The 19,804-nt window shown below is 34.1% G+C and overlaps 2 protein-coding genes across 5 annotated transcripts in view; both read left to right on the forward strand.

Annotated features, from left to right (window-relative positions):
* The window catches only part of LOC149410229 (uncharacterized), a 104,819-nt gene extending 96,275 nt beyond the window's left edge, over nucleotides 1-8,544 (forward strand). For all 4 annotated transcript variants that reach the window (XM_089648990.1, XM_089648989.1, XM_089648992.1 and 1 more), the window contains exon 23: nucleotides 5,870-8,544. In XM_089648990.1, coding sequence (XP_089505116.1) covers nucleotides 5,870-6,000 — 131 coding nt within the window. In that variant the 3' untranslated portion in view covers nucleotides 6,001-8,544. The remainder of the gene's footprint in view (nucleotides 1-5,869) is intronic.
* Nucleotides 8,545-9,685: 1,141 nt separating this feature from the next.
* The window catches only part of LOC149410230 (uncharacterized), a 38,746-nt gene continuing 28,627 nt past the window's right edge, over nucleotides 9,686-19,804 (forward strand). The window contains exons 1-5 of the mRNA XM_089648978.1: nucleotides 9,686-9,818; nucleotides 12,815-13,011; nucleotides 14,765-15,181; nucleotides 16,851-17,006; nucleotides 19,073-19,266. Of these exons, the coding sequence (XP_089505104.1) occupies nucleotides 15,013-15,181; nucleotides 16,851-17,006; nucleotides 19,073-19,266 (519 nt within the window). The 5' untranslated portion in view covers nucleotides 9,686-9,818; nucleotides 12,815-13,011; nucleotides 14,765-15,012. The remainder of the gene's footprint in view (nucleotides 9,819-12,814; nucleotides 13,012-14,764; nucleotides 15,182-16,850; nucleotides 17,007-19,072; nucleotides 19,267-19,804) is intronic.

Here is a 19,804-nt window from a genome sequence, read left to right on the forward strand (position 1 = left end):
TCGCATCAGCGTAATATAAAGTTTTTGTTGAAAGTTATTTATTTATTTATTTATCGTTTCTTTACATTGTATCTTTTTTTAGGTTATAATTTTTAACCTCACTAGGACAAGCCTGTGTTGAGGATATTCAAGTTCTGTTATTATATTATTATGGGCTAGTTGCTTGATAGAACTGAATTAATAACAGAACTTTCACAGAACTTGAAAATTAAATTTGTAATATGAAGAATTATTCAAATTCTCCCAAACAACCTGTCCTTAGTCTGTCTGTTTGAAAATATATTTACACTCTTCATTAAACTTCCTATTCTCTTGCAAAAATAATTCCCTTTTAATTGTACAGGATTTTCCAATAAGAGGTGTTATTTTGAATAGCCCGCTATTTCGGTAGATGTTACTTTTAAAGCTGTCATTTTTTGACATTTGAAGTAGAAACTACGCCATTAATAAAAATGGAATGATACACGCTTCAACAACGCATTGAAATTATCAAAATTCACTTGAGTGAATCAAATGCAAATCACCTTGAGTGATGAGGCCCATTTCCACCTCGGTGGCTTCGTCAACAAGCAAAATTGTCGCATCTGGGGCTCGGAATATCCAAGAATTATTGTTATAATGCCTCTTTATCCTCAACGTGTGCATGTTTGGTGCGGTTTATGTTCCGGCGGAGTCATTGGACCTTACTTTTTAGAAAATGAGGCTGGAGCAACAGTTACGGTGAATGGATTAATGGCGCTATCGAGAGATTTTTTTTTTTTTTTTTTTTTTTTTTTTATTTATTTATTTATAATGTATTACAAAAAACATGGTAAGTAACACATTATTCCCAATGAGTTGAGATAAAACTCATTACGGGAAGTACAGACACATAAAATACATTTTACAAGGATATTACACTTTAAAAAAAATACAACATATTGAAAAGGAAAAGAAAAATAAATAAAAAAGGAAAAATACATTGTTAAGAATAGAGATTTTAGAAATACTGAGAGACATCTATACACATGAAACATAGTAAACCAACATATGAAAGCGAGCGAAAATTCACTGGTTTAAAAACATTTTCAGGAAATAATCTTTAAGCGTTTTAACTAATATTTTTTTGTTAGTTACTGATTGCTTTATTTCATTAGGTAATGCATTGTATTGTCTATATGCAATATATTGTAATGAGTTAATACCAAATTTTGTTGTGTGGGTAGACGATGCTAGGTGTATTAGATTTTGGGACCGTGTTTTGTGCTGGTGTATGTCTGAATTAAATGCTGGTTTGATGTTAGTGTGTGAGGATCTATGTATGATTTGTAATATTGTACAAGTGATATTGTATTTAGGTAGAACCGTAAAAGGAAGTATGTTTGTCTTTAAATATATATCTTTGATATGTATATCCCACGGTAGACGGTAGATATTCCTTATTGCTCGATTTTGAATCACTTGTATTTCTGATATTTGTTTTTTAGTAATAGTGCCCCAGATACTAACTAAATAACTCAGATGGGAGTGAATCATTGCATAGTATGTGGCCCTTAGTAGAGATGTAGAGAGAAGACCTTGGAGTCGGTACAGTACGCCGGTTATTGGGGATATTTTAGATTTCACATGCTCAACATGGGAATTCCACGAAAGTTTAGAGTCTATTAATAGCCCTAAATATTTCGTGACTTCTATATTTTGGAGCTTCTCAGTTCCAAGTGTGATATTCATTGGCACATAATCCTTATTACCGAAAGTTAGGTAGTGCGTTTTTTTTATATTGAGGCTCAATTTATTAATACGCAGCCAATTAGCTAGAATTGAGACATCTACATTCATTTGAGACTCCAGGTCACTCAGGCTTGTACTGTGATAATAGATTACAGTGTCATCCGCATAAAGTTGGAGGTTTCCAGAGATACCACATTTAGTTATGTCATTGACATATAGCAAGAAAAGCAGAGGCCCAAGAATTGATCCCTGTGGCACTCCACATGTGATTTTACCTAAGCCACTCGAGACACCTTTGACTTCAACAAGACAAAATCTATCATCTAAGTAGCTTCGGAGGAGATTTAGGGGCTTCCCAACAATTCCCAAATATTCCAATTTCTTTAAGAGTATTTCATGATCGACCGTATCAAAGGCTTTTTTGAGATCTATAAATATGGCTGCCACATATTCACCCTGGTCTATATACTGTTGAAGGTTGGAGATAAAATCAAAGGCGGCACATTGAGTACTAGAATTTTTCCGAAAGCCATATTGTTGTGGTGTAAGGATATTATTCGCAGATATGTATTTTAGGAGTCTATCTTTGATTATGGTCTCAAATACTTTTGAAAAAACCGATAGAAGTGATATAGGACGGTAGTTAGAGATACATGTTTTACAGTCTCCTTTGTGTATAGGTATTATCTTCGCTAACTTTAATTCATTTGGAAACTTTCCCGAGGACAGTGACCAATTAAAAAGTTCTGTAAGGTGACCCGCTAATTCTTCTTTACAAGTCTTAAGAACTGATGGTGTTACTCCATCGAGTCCCGGTGCTGCTTTCAGCTTAGTTTTAGAGATGATCCTCAGTACCTCATCTTTGTTTGTCCTAGCCATGTACAAGGATTGGCAAGCCTTCGGTTCCACAAATACGGTATTACAGTCATCCGGGAATGACGGAATGGTAGCTGCTAGCTTTTTTCCTATTGAGAGAAAAAACTCATTAAATGCGGATGCTATTTGGCTCGGATCCTTAATTACGCAGTCATTTACCACGAGAGATTCTATTTCGTTAGTTGGTTTATGTGTTCGGTTTGATAGAATAGAGTTTATGATTTTCCAGGTTTTAGTGGGGTTATTTTGGTTTTGTTGAAAGCTGTTCGCATAATATTTGTGTTTTAGATTTCGCCTATAATTAGTAATGGTATTTCTCAATCTCTTTTTAAGTGTTACAAGAGTAAGATTACCAGGGTCTTGTTTCCACTGCTTGTGAATCTGGTTTCGTTCTTTGATTAATGTATTTAATTTGGAATCAAACCACGGAGTATTCAGTTGTACCCGACTTCTTAATCCTGTTTTTGGTGTAGTTGTACCTGATTCTATTGCCTTTTTAATGTGATAATTGAAACTTTTAAAAGGGTCTTCTGAGTTGCTTAAGTTGATCGTGAAATTGTTATCAAGAAGATAGGATTTTACTGACATACTGTTGATGATAGGTCTCGTAATCCGGGATTTGGTTCTATTATTAAAACATTTTTTTAAGTTGTTCTTATAATCAACAATAAGTATATTATGGTCACTAAGTGGATCATCAATATTCGATATAGTAGTCTGAATGTTTTGCCTATTTGATAAGATGTGATCTATTAAGGTGCAGCTTGTATCAGTGACTCTCGTGGGAAATGTTTTGTTATGTATTGAAAAATTGTAAGATTGTAAGATGTTGCAAAAATTTAATGAAGAGTGTGTGGATATGGATATGTCAATGTTAAAGTCTCCGAATATTAATGTATCTTGTCTACTTTCGTTCAGTATTTTTTCTAGATGTATTGGAAAATCCTGCATATTTGTGTTGGGTTTTCGATAGATAGCATAGATGTTAACTGGTTTCCTATCACTGCTACTAAGCGTTATACCTAAAAAGGAATTTTCATTTGAGAAATTTTCAATAATTGCACACTTCATAGTATCAATCACATATATTGCTACGCCGCCTCCTCCTTCGTTGGGGCGAGAAGAAAAAACACTTTTGTAACCATTCAGGGAGTAAAACTTTTCCTCTCCAATCTTAAGCCACGTTTCCGTAATGACGAGCACGTGTACAATGTACCGCGAACTTCTTACTTTTTCTTCGATCTCATCAAACTTATTACGGATGCTTCTCGCGTTCATATACATTATTCGTAGACAGTTCGTCACGGGATTATAATTCTCGATGGTGAGGCACTTATGCTCATGTATGTTACACTCCATAATCTATAGTTGCAAGGTCGTTCTTGAGTGCAGCGATGTAGGCCGGGCAGTTGTCCCTATCTCCAGTTGAGTGATCAGCAGGCTTACCAAATCTGGTGCATGTCGCGCAAACTGGTTTGATGGTGGAATTTGGGCAGGACTCACCAGTATGATTCTGTTGAGCACAATGTCCACATGTGGGTTTGGTATCTCTGCAATACTTGTATGAGTGACCAATCATGTAGCATTTGGTGCAGACAGTAAGGCCAATAAAATCTCGGACGCGGCAAATAGTCCAGCTTATAAATACTTTCTCTTGCTCGACTAGAAATTTACGTACGGTAGCGGGTACTGCGTAGATACGGTGACAAGCGTTACCTGTGCGAGCACCAGCCAGGTGACTTAGTTTACAGCCTGCAATAGTTTCTTCAATGTTTTCAACGTTGGGAATACCAGTGAGAGCCATCCTTAAAAAATCTTCGTCGGTCAGGTCCCGGGGAACATTAAAGAATATCAGTCTCGGTAGACGCTTTGACGGTAGTCGGGCCTTCAGTTTGCTCGAGTTGTCGAAGCAAGGTGCATTTAATAGCTTTTGTTGTTCGCCCGTGGTTGCCGTATTGATCAGGATGCCTTTATTTCTTATTTTTTTTATTCCCGTGACCCGAACGCCTAGTTCAGATGGCCGAATTGTATCTTCAATCATTTTTTTCGTACCGTCACTGTCCTTTGTGGCGTCCGCATCCGTTGGAAAGATGCAAACGAAATGCAAAAAAGAGATGATTAATGATTTTTTATGGCTGGAATTAGACGGATTGATCTGGATTCACGTCATATTTTCCTAGCGCTCCTTTCTCCATTTATCCGCTTTACATGTAGAAACGTATTATTTTATAATGATAAACCAACGTATATAATACAAGGTTTTTTATGTATAGCACAAAAGATAACAAATTATTATAAGCAATAATTAGTCTCCTGAAATATCTAATTATTGAAACATCTCCCGAGTAAAAATAGCAGACTAATTATTGCTTATAATAATTTGTTGTCCTTTGTGCTAAGAATAAAAAACCTTGTCTTATAAACATTAGTTTATCATTATAAAATAATAATATGTGTAATCAAAATATTTCACCAATAAATTTCAGATATAATATGTCTCGACGCCATCTAGTGAGAAATTTAGCACTAACAAAGCCTTTCCTACAAAAATAAAGTTGGTTGTTTAGAGGAGAAAAAATATAATGAGCAGTAATTGTTGATTGAAATACTAGTACATATTGAATTATTTGGCGTGTTGGAAATAAGCCGACGTAGCTCAGTGGTTCAGAGCCCCTGACCGGACATCAGAAGGTGCGGGTTCGATCCCCGTCGGCGGCTTTTATTTTTACTCGGGAGTTATTTTCAATTTGTCTGGATATTTCAGGAGACTAATTATTGCTTATGATAATTTGTTATTCTATGTAGAATTAGCATTCTTTCTGGTTCCTTATATTCGTTTTGTAATACGGTTTATCGTGGTTTTACCACAAGAATGCCTCAAGGATAATAGATGTTTACCACAATGCTAAGTATACATATGCGACCCAAACTGCCGAGTTGAACCTCAACTTCTGGGAAAGGAACAAAGCAAACGCAAATGGCGTGAAACACCGCATGCAGTTCCCCGTAATTCCTGGCTCGGCTCGCGTTTCGGTTCGATCTTAAAAATAGGAAATAAATATTTTTGAAGATAATCTCTATTTAGATGCATCAGACGAGTTGAAAAGTTATGTTGCTTGAACCAAATCTAAAACTATTTAGATGCATCAGACGAGTTGAAAAGTTATGTTGCTTGAACCAAATCTAAAACTATTTAGAGTGGTGGGTACAGATTTTAGTGGTATCTTATCACTCTAGCGAGGAGGAAGAAACTACTTTTAAATAATTTAAATACTCTTTCCAGGTAACCCGGGACCCAGAGGCGCCCAGGGCCCCGCAGGGCTATGCCCCGACTGCTCTTACGCCTACGACACTGCAGCCAGCGCTTACAGGGCCTACAACGTCCAGGCCAACAACAAGGGACCTGGAAACTAGACAACTGTACCAGTGGCAACGATTAGATCATCAAAGAAATTAAATAGATTTTTGACATTTACCTATGTGTTAAAGAAAAATGGGGATGAGTCAAAATTAGTTGCGAGAAATGAGTTGACTCAATTTTTTTCTCCTAACCTAACCTCTTTTTTTAAATATTGTACTGTATCTTATTCAAATGTTCGCCATTCTTTTAGGTTCTACTTAAGGAATTGTCCTAAATCCAGAAATTATTAACGACTTTTTCGTTAACTGTGATTCCAGGAATGACTGCAGAATTGTCCTAAACCCATAAATTATTAACGTCGTTTTCGCTAACTGTAGTTCCAGGAACGACTGCAGAATTGCAGTAAGCCTACTTTTTCAGTAACTGCGTTTCCAGGAATAACTGTCCTTAACCTTATAATTAACGACTTTTCACTCTCATCTGAGAGAACTGGTATCGCAGTTAACGAAAGAGTTGTTCATTTTAAGGATATGGACAATTATTTATCTTAAGTAGAACGATACTCGTCCTTCAGTCCTCGGTATTTCCCGTTCTGCTGCAATCCTCTTCCACATAGTCTATCCACCACTTCCTCAGTTTACTTTTAGGTCACATTGAGATTTGTTCTGTGTCTAGTTGGGAGTTTGAACTAAATATCATTATCTTCCACTCAGCCGCCATTCCAAAAAAAAGATTTTGTAGCTATTAAGTAAAAGAAAATACCCTACAATATTAATAATTCATCCAACTTCTGACATTTCCCATACATTTTGATGGAAGCATGGTACACTAGTGGCGTGAAACTATACCTTACTGCTTTTTTGGCTTTTTGGCACAAAAAGAACCTACTTTTTGGGACATTTTTATATACAGGGTTTTCCAATAAGAGGTGTTATTTTGATATTCAAAGAAAAATGCCATTTTTTAATATAAATGATCAAATGTTTATTTCATTATAAAGAGGAAGATATGCCGTTAATAGTGAAAAATAACATCAGTCAAATGACCACCACGACCACGCCTACAGGACCATATCCTTTTCATGAAATTTTCCATAACCAAAACCACAAAGTGGCTGCCTTATGTCCTCGATAGCCTCACGAATTCCATCTTTGAGGTCTTGAATCGACGCTGGGCTGTTGGCGTAGACCTTCTCTTTCACGTGGCCTCAAAGGAAGAAGTCGCAAGGTGTTAAATCACAAGATCTCGGTGGCCAATTGTGATCACCTCTTCGAGAGATAACACGGTCCGGAAGCTTTTCCCGTAAACGATCAATGGTTTCGTTGCTTGTGTGGCACGTAGCGCCGTCTTGTTGAAAGTAAACGTTGTCCAGATCTCTACCATCCAATTCCAGCCATAAAAATCATTAATTCCTTAATTAATATTCAAAATAACACTTCTTATTGGAAAACCCTTTACATATTTATAAATATTGAACAAAACACAAATTAGAAAGCGCAAAACGCCTCCACCAAGTACTAAATAAATTAAGTTTGCCGCCATTTTGAAAGGAATGTCTACGTCAATATGCTACACTGGCGCCTCTAGCGGCCAGCGTTGTTGATACTGTCAATATCTGACAGGAGATGGACGTTCTCTAAATAGTATAAAACAAATTCGCTATCCGCGTCTGTCTGTTTATGCGCTTAGTTCTTCTAAACTACGCAACGGATTTTGATACGGTTTTCACTATCATTTAGAAAATTTCTTCCGGAAGGTTTTTGTATATTAAACATGCATATTATATTTGTATAAAATAGAGAAAATCGATGTTTTGTAATCAAGTTGTTAAAAAAATATTTTCGGGCGCTTACATTACTAACGCTGGCTAAACCTTATGAGATACATCAAAATAATGTACTACGGAATTGTATATCTTGAGAAAGCCTACAGAAAAGTCCAAGATTGCTTATGTCTATCTCCTAAGGATAACCCCTAGTAACGCCGGGTACACGTCACCTAGTAATTAATATTATGGGGTATTTGGTAAAAGGTATTGTATTATTTTTGTAAGAAAATAAACCAAAAGCTGGTCAAACCACTGCCATATTTTTAGAAAATTTGTTCCTTAAAGTTAAACGTAACGCTCGTTATAAACTATGCGTTCATAGACGGCGTTAATTTTATTATTTTAGTAATAAACATTTTTATTTTAGAAAAAAATAATTATTTGTTTGCGCCTGTACATTTTCCATATGAATATGAATAAATAGTTTTGTCCGTATACAAACTCAATTCTTTCAAGAAAGGCATATAAATACAATATTGTATCGATGATTCAATGCAATATTGTATTTGTATGCCTCTTTTGAAAAAACAAAGGTTTTTGTACGGACAAAACTATTTATTTATATTCATATTGCGTTTGTACGGGCGCAAACAAATAATTCATCTTAATATTTTAAAACATTACTTGCAAAAAGCGTATTTAAGTGAAATAATTAAGTAGCGCCATCTATGAAAGAGCAGATTATGATTTTTTTAAAGTCTTACCTTAATGTGTATTTTTGTAACAGAGATAATAACAAATTTTTAGTAAGTAGTAATTAAATTATGCAGTCATGTAAAAATGTATTCTTTAATAAACAAATTACATAAAAAATGCTTTTCAATCAACGAGTAAAATCCGAAGACAATTTTATTTCAGCTTGAGAAACGAGATCTACACCGACTTGAAAGAAATCTGATGTCGCCAATTTACATAAGACCTTTCGACTCCTAAGCCCCAAATAGGACAAAGTAACCAATTATCTACTCGAGAAACAATTTCTTTATTTGGTAATGTTTGTTTCGATCTGGATACGAATCGCGAATGCGAATCTGAATTGGCTACGAATCCGGAGGTCACAGGTTCAAATCCTGGCGTGTCAAATAAAAGTAAATTAAATTAGATTTGATTTGAGATTTTCGCGGTCATAAAAATATTACAGTGATTTATTTTTGGGGTATTATGCCGCGTTACGCTACCTCTTTCTTTGGACAAAAAACGTGTAATTTTTTTAAATTTATTTAATTTATCTACTTACAAATCTGCCGTGATGATGGACAATGTAATACTGTCCGAAACGTTGGTCAAAGAAGGAGGTAGCTCAACATGGCATAATACCCCAAAAATAAATTTGCATAATTTTGTCTCATTTCACAATTTATTAATTATAATTAATTTATAGTTTATTTGCGGCAGGTTCCATCGTGGTAGATATTTTAAATTGAATTAAACGTCGATTGAAATGGCTTTACCAGTGTTTTGTGACTGGATCTGAATAGTCAGGTATTTTCCCACCTTCCTGGTCCCCATCTCTTTCCCCTCTCCACTGCATTTAGCCTCTCAGCATACCCAAATTGGGGATACCATAGTCTCACAGACGGTTGGGAGCAGTTGGGACTTGTGTGCGGAAAAAAAGTTTGATAAATTACAATTGGTTTGCAGTAGCTTCGTTACTTTCCCGTAATTCGTGGTTCGGCTCGCGTTTCGGGTCACAAATGTATACACACCATTAAATATCTTCTAACGTATTTGTATAGTCCTGCAGCTGAGAATATATTCAAATTTTCCCGCGCGCCCTTAAGCGCATGCGCTCCAATAATGAACGTCCGATCAACTCATTTCCCGCTCCGCACCTTCCGTCACATTCATTCTTGCCGATTAGACAGAGATAGCACCTCGAAACGTAGGTTAACAACCATCTCACAGAGACCGATCGATAAGAAAATTTCAGCCGGGTTTTCAGATTTAGTATTTTCAGAAATTCGAGAGGAAATGTCGGAATATATTTGTGATTGAGATGTGCCAAAGGATATGTCGTTAAGGATGCTTTTTGCAATATGTCACGTAAGTTTACATGTTGTATAATGTATCACAATATTTCAATAATGAATATTGTATGTCATAATAACTTAATACAGAATAGTTGAAATCTGGATTTCAAATTGTTCTGTTTCATTGTTTAACGGAATGTTTAAAATTAAGAATAAATTATACAAAATAATGCATAAATTTAAAATGATTTTCAGAACTCAAAAAGACGATAAAATAATTTTAACAACAAATTTGTATAATTATATAAAATAGAGGAAAAACATTTTTATTTAAATTACACTAAAAATTCAGTATAATATTACGTATAGTATTTACACAATTTAAAGTTTTTAGTAATACTATTAAATTAAATTTTTATGATTGCTTTCAATAGATATAATTATCTTATTCCTTTGTCTAAAATTGTTAAGAGAAAATTCTCTTCAACACTTAGAAATTTTTAAATTCTTTTACCCCATGTGTAAAAAGCTCTATAATTATATTATTTGATTATAGTCGCCACAATACTGAAAACTTTAGAATATTCTATGGGATTTAGATGTCTCAATCACCATATGTCAATGTATAAGTATTTAATAAAATTAAAAAGAATTACGTAATACAATTTAGTGATTTAACCGTTTTAAGGTTTGATTTTTTACATAACGATGATACCAATACATATATTTTTTTATTATTTCGTAATGAATATTTCGTTAACCTGTTGAACGAATCGCAGCTTCTGTAACTAGTGCTGTCATCTGATTTCCTTATGGTTTCTGGAAACCAAAATTCCAATTGTTACAAAAAACGTCTTGGTGAAAAATATTTCGTTTGCTTTTGATTTGGAATTTGGTTTTGAAATACATAAAAAAAATAATCTTGTCGAATTCCGCTGTAATCTTAGTATGTAAAAAAATATATAAATAATACTTGATTTCAACTTAATTTCTACAAGAAATAACAAATTATGTGTGGCTGATGGTAAAATATGCACTAAAGTTCCATCTTTTCTCAATCAAAGTTATGTTTGGAGGTTAGAAAATACGCATAAATTATTAAAATAACCGAAATTTAACCATAAAAACCTATTTTGTGCAAGTGCAACTTAAACCGCCGACTTAAATAGTTTTATTTTTTAATGATAAATTAATGTTTATAAGACAAGGTTTCATGCATAGCATAAAAGATAACAAATAATTATAAGTCACCTTATATTAGACTTAAAAGTTGTCTCCATTAGATATTTAAGTTAGTGTAAGATAAGTTTAGGCTTTTGCATGCAACGGAATTAGACAGGTTTACCAAAAATAATATTGGCATGATTTTTCGTTGTTGTAAAATCGTGTTATTATTGAAAATTAAGTTATTATTAGGTACCTTTCATTTTGATAATGCATTCAGAAGGCGACACAGCTGTCACGCGCAATAATATTAACTGAATATCACTTTTAAGAATTTTTTTAACAATAAAATATTTTGCTATAAAAACGAGGAATGAAGATATTTAGCGAAATCTCAGAAGAATTAAAATTCAAACTTAATTATCGAAAATATGTGAGAGATTTATTTTTAAAAATGTATTTTTAAGGTAATACAAGTGAATAAGGATCGTAATAGGACATAAATAACTTTATGACTATTTAAAATACCACATATAAATAACTAAATTAGCAGGACAATGTTCAATGCTTAACAACATAATGATATTGTGTTCTTGATTGAATAAACACCCATTGGTGATTGCGTGCGAAATGTATGCAGTCAATGGACGTTTGATGCAATTACAAATACTTGCAGCTTTGATTTACAGTTTCATTCAATTGGATGCGATATGATAATGGCACATATTTGCTATTTATTTATATCACAATCTTGCAACTTTACTGCTCTACCACCGTATAGACTATAGACCGAGTAGACAAAAAATTTCAATGTATCAAATCGAGATTAAAAAGTTTAGGGATCTTGTCGTCATTAATTTTCGAGGTTTCGTGCCGTGTTGAGCTTCAGTGTTCTTTAGTCGACGTTTAAGACAGCCTTGCAGTATCCATCATCAGGGCAGATGTGTAGATTGTGATGAAATGTATGATTTTATTCATTATTATTATTTATGTATGCAATAAATCAAATAGAAAAACCTCAAATTATTGAATACATATTTTTTTCCTCCGTTACTCATCTCACTAGGGAATTCCTGTGTCGAGATGAGCAGCTTTACAATTATATTCAATCAAATAAGTACATCTCAAAATACATACACAGATGGATCACATTGAATATGGGGCTCCAAAGGTGCATGACAGAAACCACGACATGGGCAATCCAACAAACATCCCCACTCTCAGCCAGTATAGATTTTTTTACTATTTTCTTGAATAGATTCAACAAACCTATAGATAGTTTTTATATTTTTACCGAGCATATTATAAAGCAACGGATCTTTAAAAGAAAAAAATCATCTGTCCAAAGGATGTTCTGGAATTCACCGGCTGATACATTAAAGAAGAACCAAATCTAGTGTGCGCACGTGTTGTGATCTTTTAGCAGTATCAGTGTTGTTGAAAAAATTACAGAGAACCTGTATTATGTACAATTGCCTTATTGACTTTTCACTATATAGTAACTGTGACGAATACAAAAAAACTTTTTTTTTGTGCAACATTTAAAGGCTTTGGGTTAGTTTTGTGACAAGAACCCCAACATACAACATTATATGAAGGCATTGATTGAACAAGCGCATAGTGTGAGTATTAGCGAAAATTTGAAACAGAAAAATCAGAAGAATATACGGTTGCATCTAGGACATGAACCCAGGTCCAAGATGTGACTGCATATTGAAATTAAAGCAAACGATGGTCAGACTTTGGACGCCGACATGTCATTGCTTTTGCTCTTCTTTATTACATGGTTTAGCTACGGCCCAATAAATGTTTTTTGTGAAATTTACGAATGGTTATTAGTTTCTCTTTCATGTTGATAATATTTGTTTGTTTCTGTAAATAATAACAATGTGTCTTGTTTTCCAGGTGATGGCTTGGTGTTGTGACCCGAACATAGGCCGCAGCGGGTCATGACAGGGAAAGACAAACCCAAGAAATTCCCACAGATTCTAAACAGATTACCCCCCTACTACATGCTATATATACCACACATCGCACAACACGAGAGACTCTAACTAACAGATTATACTTACTTACAACTTTACGCATCCATCATCTAAAAGGTATGCTTACATTTATTTTGTATGCATGTCTTATCCGGGGTCATCTAATCTAACCTAACATAGTCAAACCCAACCTATCCCAATTTATCCAACATAACCTAACTTAACCTAACATATCCAGACTCACTAAAGAAGATAAATAAGTAAGGTATATTTCCAGAATTCCACAGGGATCAAACGTCTGACCCTTGCTTTTTAACGTAGGTATTCATTTTTGACATTGCAGCATTGAAATGTCTGTATTCTGATCATGGTTAAGGTGGTTTTGCTGGCATACATTTTAAATTGACTTAGAAATTATATCCTCAAGAGGAACAGGGGCGCGGCTTTTTTCATTCAATTTGAATTTGAGCCTAAAATACTAAATTGAACTGAAAAATATTAATTTTAACCAAAAAAATTTTAGGATGATAAAATATAATATAATAGAAAATAATTGTATTATAGTAAATTTGTAATAGCTAATTTGTCTGTTAAATTATAAAATAAGGCATATTATGCAAAGTATAAACAGGTTAAAATTTCCGCGAGCCGAGCCACGAATTATGGAAAAGATCGAACCACAAATGGCGCGAAACGCGCGCACCTGTTCCTCTTGAGGATATCATTTCCAAGCCAATTAAAAAAATGTATTCGAGCAAAACCACCTCAACCCAGGTCAGGACATAGACTTAGATAGCCTGCTATTTATATGAGATCCTCCTTTCTATATACCGTACTCCATATTACAGGTAAAATAGGTTCTTATATATACAAGATCCTCCTTTATTTATAATATAGTCTACGGTACAATAATATGGAGGATCTCATATAAATTGCAGACCATCTAAGTCCAGTGTCCCTACTTGGGTTGGAGTGGTTTTGCTCGAACACATTTTTAATTGTCTTAGAAATGATATCCCCAAAAGGAAACAGTAATGCATAGTTTGTATTATTTACAGTGTGCAGCTAAATTCAATAAGAATAGTAATAGTATTTAGATTTTGTAATGAAAAATAAGTATGACGTGTAATCTAAATGGTTTATATGATACTATGTATAATGTTTTGTGAACACCACACAAGGAGAACCTGGGCTGAGAAGTTCACGTATTTTAATTCAAATAAAGTTGTCCCTGTATTGCGGCGAATTCTTTATATTTTTAGGTTAAGGCGAAGCTTAATGCTAAATCACTATTTTGATGAATCTTTATAACGAATTGGCGTACTTATGAATACCAATATGCTTTAGATAGATTGAAGGTTTTCCTATCGTTTCGCTTGAGTAGAATACAAATAAAAAAATAAATTGCTCAATACAAAATGTAAATGTAAACTACTAACAAAAATATTTTTCCAATAGAAATGTACAAACGCGTAAAGGAAAAAACTGTATTATAGCTAAGATTATCTGTGACAGTTTCACTTGATTAATTTTTTTGCTATCTTATAAAATTATTTACAAAATAAATAAAAACCAGTTTTGTGCTTGAAATCAAACGCTTCTAGACTCCGTTTGTCAAGCGATTTTAATGCCTATTAGTCCTATTACCTACAATATAAGGTATACCAAGAATATACACATTTTTGTCTTGTAGCTTCCACTTAAGGCATTTTGTTCGAATTTTTGCTATTTGTATGGAAGGATCGTATGTAAATAGCAGGCTTACTTGTTTCAGTGTCCTGGCCTTGGTTGAACTGGTTTTGATTAAAGATTAACAATAATCAATAAACGATAAATATTTAATTAATTATATTTTGTCTCTTTATTTCAGAATAACCATGCACAACTGTAAAATATAATAGCTAATTATCTTGCCAAAGAATTACCTGGTGATCAAAAGAGATCTTCTCATAAAACAAAATATTATATAATAATATTAAAAAAATAACTATAAAAAGACTATGAAAAAAATCTAAAGTAGATATTAAATTAAAACAAGCACAAATTAAAATAACAAAACGTATTAATTTTTATTATATGTTTGATTTTTTGAGAAGTGGAGATATTTAAAAGTTAGAAATGGGAAGCACGTCATCAAAATTTAAGAAATATATTCAAAATGGAGACGAATATGCGGCAATGCAGATATATCAGAGTTCTTCCATTCTTAAGAAAAGCTTTGATCCAAATCTTAGCTATGGGGAAAGCAGACATCACAATACGGCCATGCATTACGCTGCGAGACACGGTAAGTTACATTTCCTATACGGCCATGCATTACGCTGCGAGACACGGTAAGTTACATTTCCTATACGGCCATGCATTACGCTGCGAGACACGGTAAGTTGCATTTCCTATACGGCCATGCATTACGCTGCGAGACACGGTAAGTTACATTTCCTATACGGCCATGCATTACGCTGCGAGACACGGTAAGTTATATTTTTTTAAAGTAAGACATAAATAATTCCGGTCTATTTTTTAATGAAAGTTAACATTCTATCTTAAGACGAAGCTTAATGCCAAATCACTAATTTGAATAAACTTTATAACGAATTTGGTGGAAATTATGAATACCAAAAATTATGCTTTAGAAAAATTGAAGGTTTTCCTATCGCTTCGCTTGAGTAGAATACAAATAAAAATATAAATTACTCAATAAAAAATATAAATGCAAACTACTAAAAAAAATCATTTTTCAGTAGAAATGTATGAACGCGTAAAGGGAACAACTTTTAAACAATACAGTATTATAGCTAAGATTATCTGTGACAGTTTCAGTTGATTAACTTTTTTGATTTCTTATAAAATTATTTACAAAATAAATAAAAACCAGTTTTTGCTTGAAATCGAACGTTTCTAGACTCCGTTTGTCAAGCGATTTTAATGTCTATTACCTACGATATAAGGTAAACCAAGAATATACACATGTTTGGCTTATAGCTTCCTCTTAAATACAAGTTTTTTTTCAAAACTCTTTTTTTAAAACTAGTCGGTAAGAAATCAACCAATCCCAATTAAAAAAATAACAAGAAGCATGAAATATTTTGAAATAATTTATACCACAGTGGTAACCCGTGTACATTGTAACGCGGCTGGCCGACCCGTGAGGCAGCAGTATAAGATCTGTCAGAACCCACCGACCAATCACAGGGCGTTTATGTCTCTTACAGTTTTAATCGTTTTTAAAGGACGATTTATTAATTCTGTGTGTAATTATAGGAAATAATACTAATTACTGACTTATTTAGAATCTGCGTTTATTGACCTATATCAGCGGTTCTTAACCTGGGGGTAGTTACCAAATTATTTGCATGTATTTTTTCTTGGATAACATTTGAAAGAGGGGGCATAATAAGTTACCTACCCCTTGACCTATCAGGCAACCCTAATAGGTCATAGAGGTAACAAGACTGTCAAGGTTAGGAACCCCTGACCTACTCGTATATGAATACACGTTTTTATGCCATAATTTTTCGGAGTATTGGGCTAAAATATTCAAGCATTTTAGTGATCAATAATTGGTATTCATTTCTTGTTATTTTCATTAATATTAAGTTATTTGGATAAAAAAATAACAGCAGCCTGACGATGAGTTATTTGTAAAATTAATTTGATTTAATATGCTCCTAGTGACTATTACGGTCTTCAAATTAGCTATAAACAATGTATTATTCTACATAATGACTTATTTACGTTTTATACGTCATTATGACGTTGTAGCCAGTTTCAACCATTTCGGAATATGCGGTTCTACATATACACTAAACGCATAACTTTCATTGGCTCCGCTTCGATAGCCCGTTCAGTTTGGACGTAGTTCGGCAGTCGGCAGTGTCGGCACACTTCCATGCCATATTTCCCAATATTTCTAGTAACTGTGGACTCTCCCAATATTGGTATTGCTTCTATTTCAGGGATGAAGCATTTGCTGCGAACCTTCCTGACAGACCTGGGTGGAGATCCCAACAAGAGGAATTCTTTCGACGAGACGGTCTTACACAGCGCATGCTCAGGAAACATCTTCCCGCCCACTACCAACCACATATCAGTCAGTTGCATACGACTAACAGGTAAAAGTGAATCTTATTAAACACTAGCGAAAACCCGCGAAAATCACGGGATATTATAATTATGAGATTTATTGAAGCTGAAAGTATTTATAAAATGCTATTGAACTATGGGTAAAGGTTACGAATTCCGCTTCACGGTAAATATGGAATGTTTACTTTGAATTGATGCTTGAATTTAGTTATATTATTACTAAAAGTTATTATAAATGTTGGGGAACCTTTAATAACGCCTGCTCGCGTCCCCTTTAGAGTTAAATCCCAGTTTTCAAGTAGTTTGTGGGCTACGCTAGGTTTGTATAAACTGGTTTGTGATTTAATTCTAATACGATATTATGAATATAATCCAACTCTTGATATGAACATAGTCGCCGTAGACTGCGACTATAACGGCGCCGCATACTAATTGAATAAACGAAATTAAAATTAAAAGTGCGTATTTTTCCCTCTCCCCCGACATAATAAATCATGTTTTGAATTAATAGAGCTAAATCCATTTATTTGAAAGTGAAATATTTCGTATTAAGAGAAAAATAATGAACTACGCAATGCTTTGCCATTTTTCGAGTTTTGGGGTCACAAACAAACTCAGTCTGAATTTTTATATTTTAAGACTGGCTGACGTGTACCCCAGCGTTGCTCGACTTTTCTATATATAAACCTTCCATAAAAAATCTCTAAATGATAGTAAACATCCTATCAAACTCCTTTGCATAGTTTAGAAGAACTAAGCACACAAACAGACAGATGCGGATAGTACTTTGTTTAATGCTATTTAGAGAAGATAAGATTTTCCCCAGGATAAAGAAAATTGCTTATCAAAAAAATAATTAGAGAGACGATCAGAAATTTATTTTTCGAACTTTAAAAAACATTTGCGATTCAAATTTAGATCTGTCAAAAATTTAAGCAATAGAGATACACGTTTCAAATATAGAATTAATATTATTAAAATAACTTTGGTACCTGCTTTATCGCTTGGTTCACACAATCAGTTGCATTTTTTTTTAAATTAAATTTTATTTAAAAGGGAACATTTAACGCATTAAATTTTGTAGAAATATTTCACATCATGCACACACATCACAGACAAACGAAATTAGTATGCTTGATACTAATTTCTGAAATATTTCTGCGTAATGAACTCAAAGCTGCTTTGAAATTTTCAAAATTGAAGGTGATGATTGTATGAATTCCGACAAGTGATATATTAAGTAACTACCGTTAATCAGTTTTTTTTTAAAGAAAGACAAACATCCCTGGTTACGAATAACCTGACAATATTTGAAAATCTCCTGCTACCACCACAGTAAGCGTAAAATGTTGCTTGTGTTGTGATGGAGGATTTAGCCAGCCGAGGAATTGAACACACTACGCCTGGGTGGGACTCAAAGGCTGTGTCCCGTGGATGAGTTGACATCATTTAATTGTTTTATCATTTAATTAATACTTTAAATGTTTTATTATTTGTTTTAATTTTGACTAAGCTAATCCTATGAATTATTCAATAAAAAAAATGTTTTCGTTCACTCATACAAATTTATAGAGGATAGTTAAAAAGTTAAAAAGGTTTTAAAATGATCTGTTATTCAATATGACATCTACGGACTTGCTTCGCAAAACCGAGGCCACCAATAACTGCATATCTGCTCAAATAATGGAATGGAAATGATAATAATAATTGAAATTATTCAATTTTTAAGTTTTATTTTGGTTGTTGCAATTATTATTGTTAGTTTTGCTGTTATTGAAAATTCTCACTCAAGCGATTGTTATCACATATTCACGTTTACCATATTATTTAAGTAACAAAAAAGTAACAGATCTTTAAAATATTAATATTGAAATATTTTACCGCTTGTCCCATATTTTTTGGTCCTTTAAATTTGACACGTTGTAGCAAGTGATCGCTCATATCGTTTTTGTAAACTTGGCAAGATGTGCAAAAATCGCTCGTTAATAAATAGTGCATTCATCTGGATAAATCTGTAGATTCATTTTCGCTTTCAAGCCACATCATAACCATTTATTATCCACCCGCACTACAGTGAGGGCTGGCTGTGTTGCAGGTCCCAGAGGCTCCGCCCCCGCCGTGTGCGCCGCCCCCGGGGGTGCTCCGCCTGTGGTCCCAACGCCCCCCGCCCTGGCAGTGTCTGCTCAGGAGAGACGCGCCGCCTGCGTGGCACTGTTACTGCAGTGGAGGGGCTACACTACCTCCAAAGTCGGAGAGAGGGAAGGAGTCACGCTAGATGCTGTCGATAGGGTAATATATTCATTTTAATCGTTCTATAAAGTTAGGTGAACACATTCTTTGCGGGAAACGAGAAAACTCGTCATACGCCTTTTTACAGTAAGACGCGGGAGACGAGCTTTCTCGTTTTGTTGCGCAAAGCGGTAAAGAGCGGGAAACTTGAAAAAAGGGGGTTCTAAATGGGTGCAGGGTCATGTGTTTTCTATTGTCGGCGGTACACAGTGGGCTGAAAATCGCCTTTCATAGACATAGAGACTTGAATTTTCAAGGGTATTTTTTTTGGCTAGAAATGGATTCTGCTGATCATTACTATGCTATAAAATGTCATACGAAGCAATTGCGTGTACAAATGAAGGAGTTATAATTTTTTTAAGAAAAATTTGTATGGCGCTGTCATTAAAAATGAGGCTATCTCTGGAATCATAAGGTTGGCCGTTCTATCCTTACACACAGATAATACTACTATTTATTTGTATTTTTTTGACATACTTCATATTGTGGCGCAAGGTGCGATTTTTTTTTTTAAATCCTAAAGTGGAAAAAAAATCTT

Source organism: Hesperophylax consimilis, chromosome 28, assembly GCF_061612785.1.
Source record: "Hesperophylax consimilis isolate HC1 chromosome 28, BYU_Hcon_1.0, whole genome shotgun sequence".
Classification (NCBI taxonomy): domain Eukaryota; kingdom Metazoa; phylum Arthropoda; class Insecta; order Trichoptera; family Limnephilidae; genus Hesperophylax; species Hesperophylax consimilis.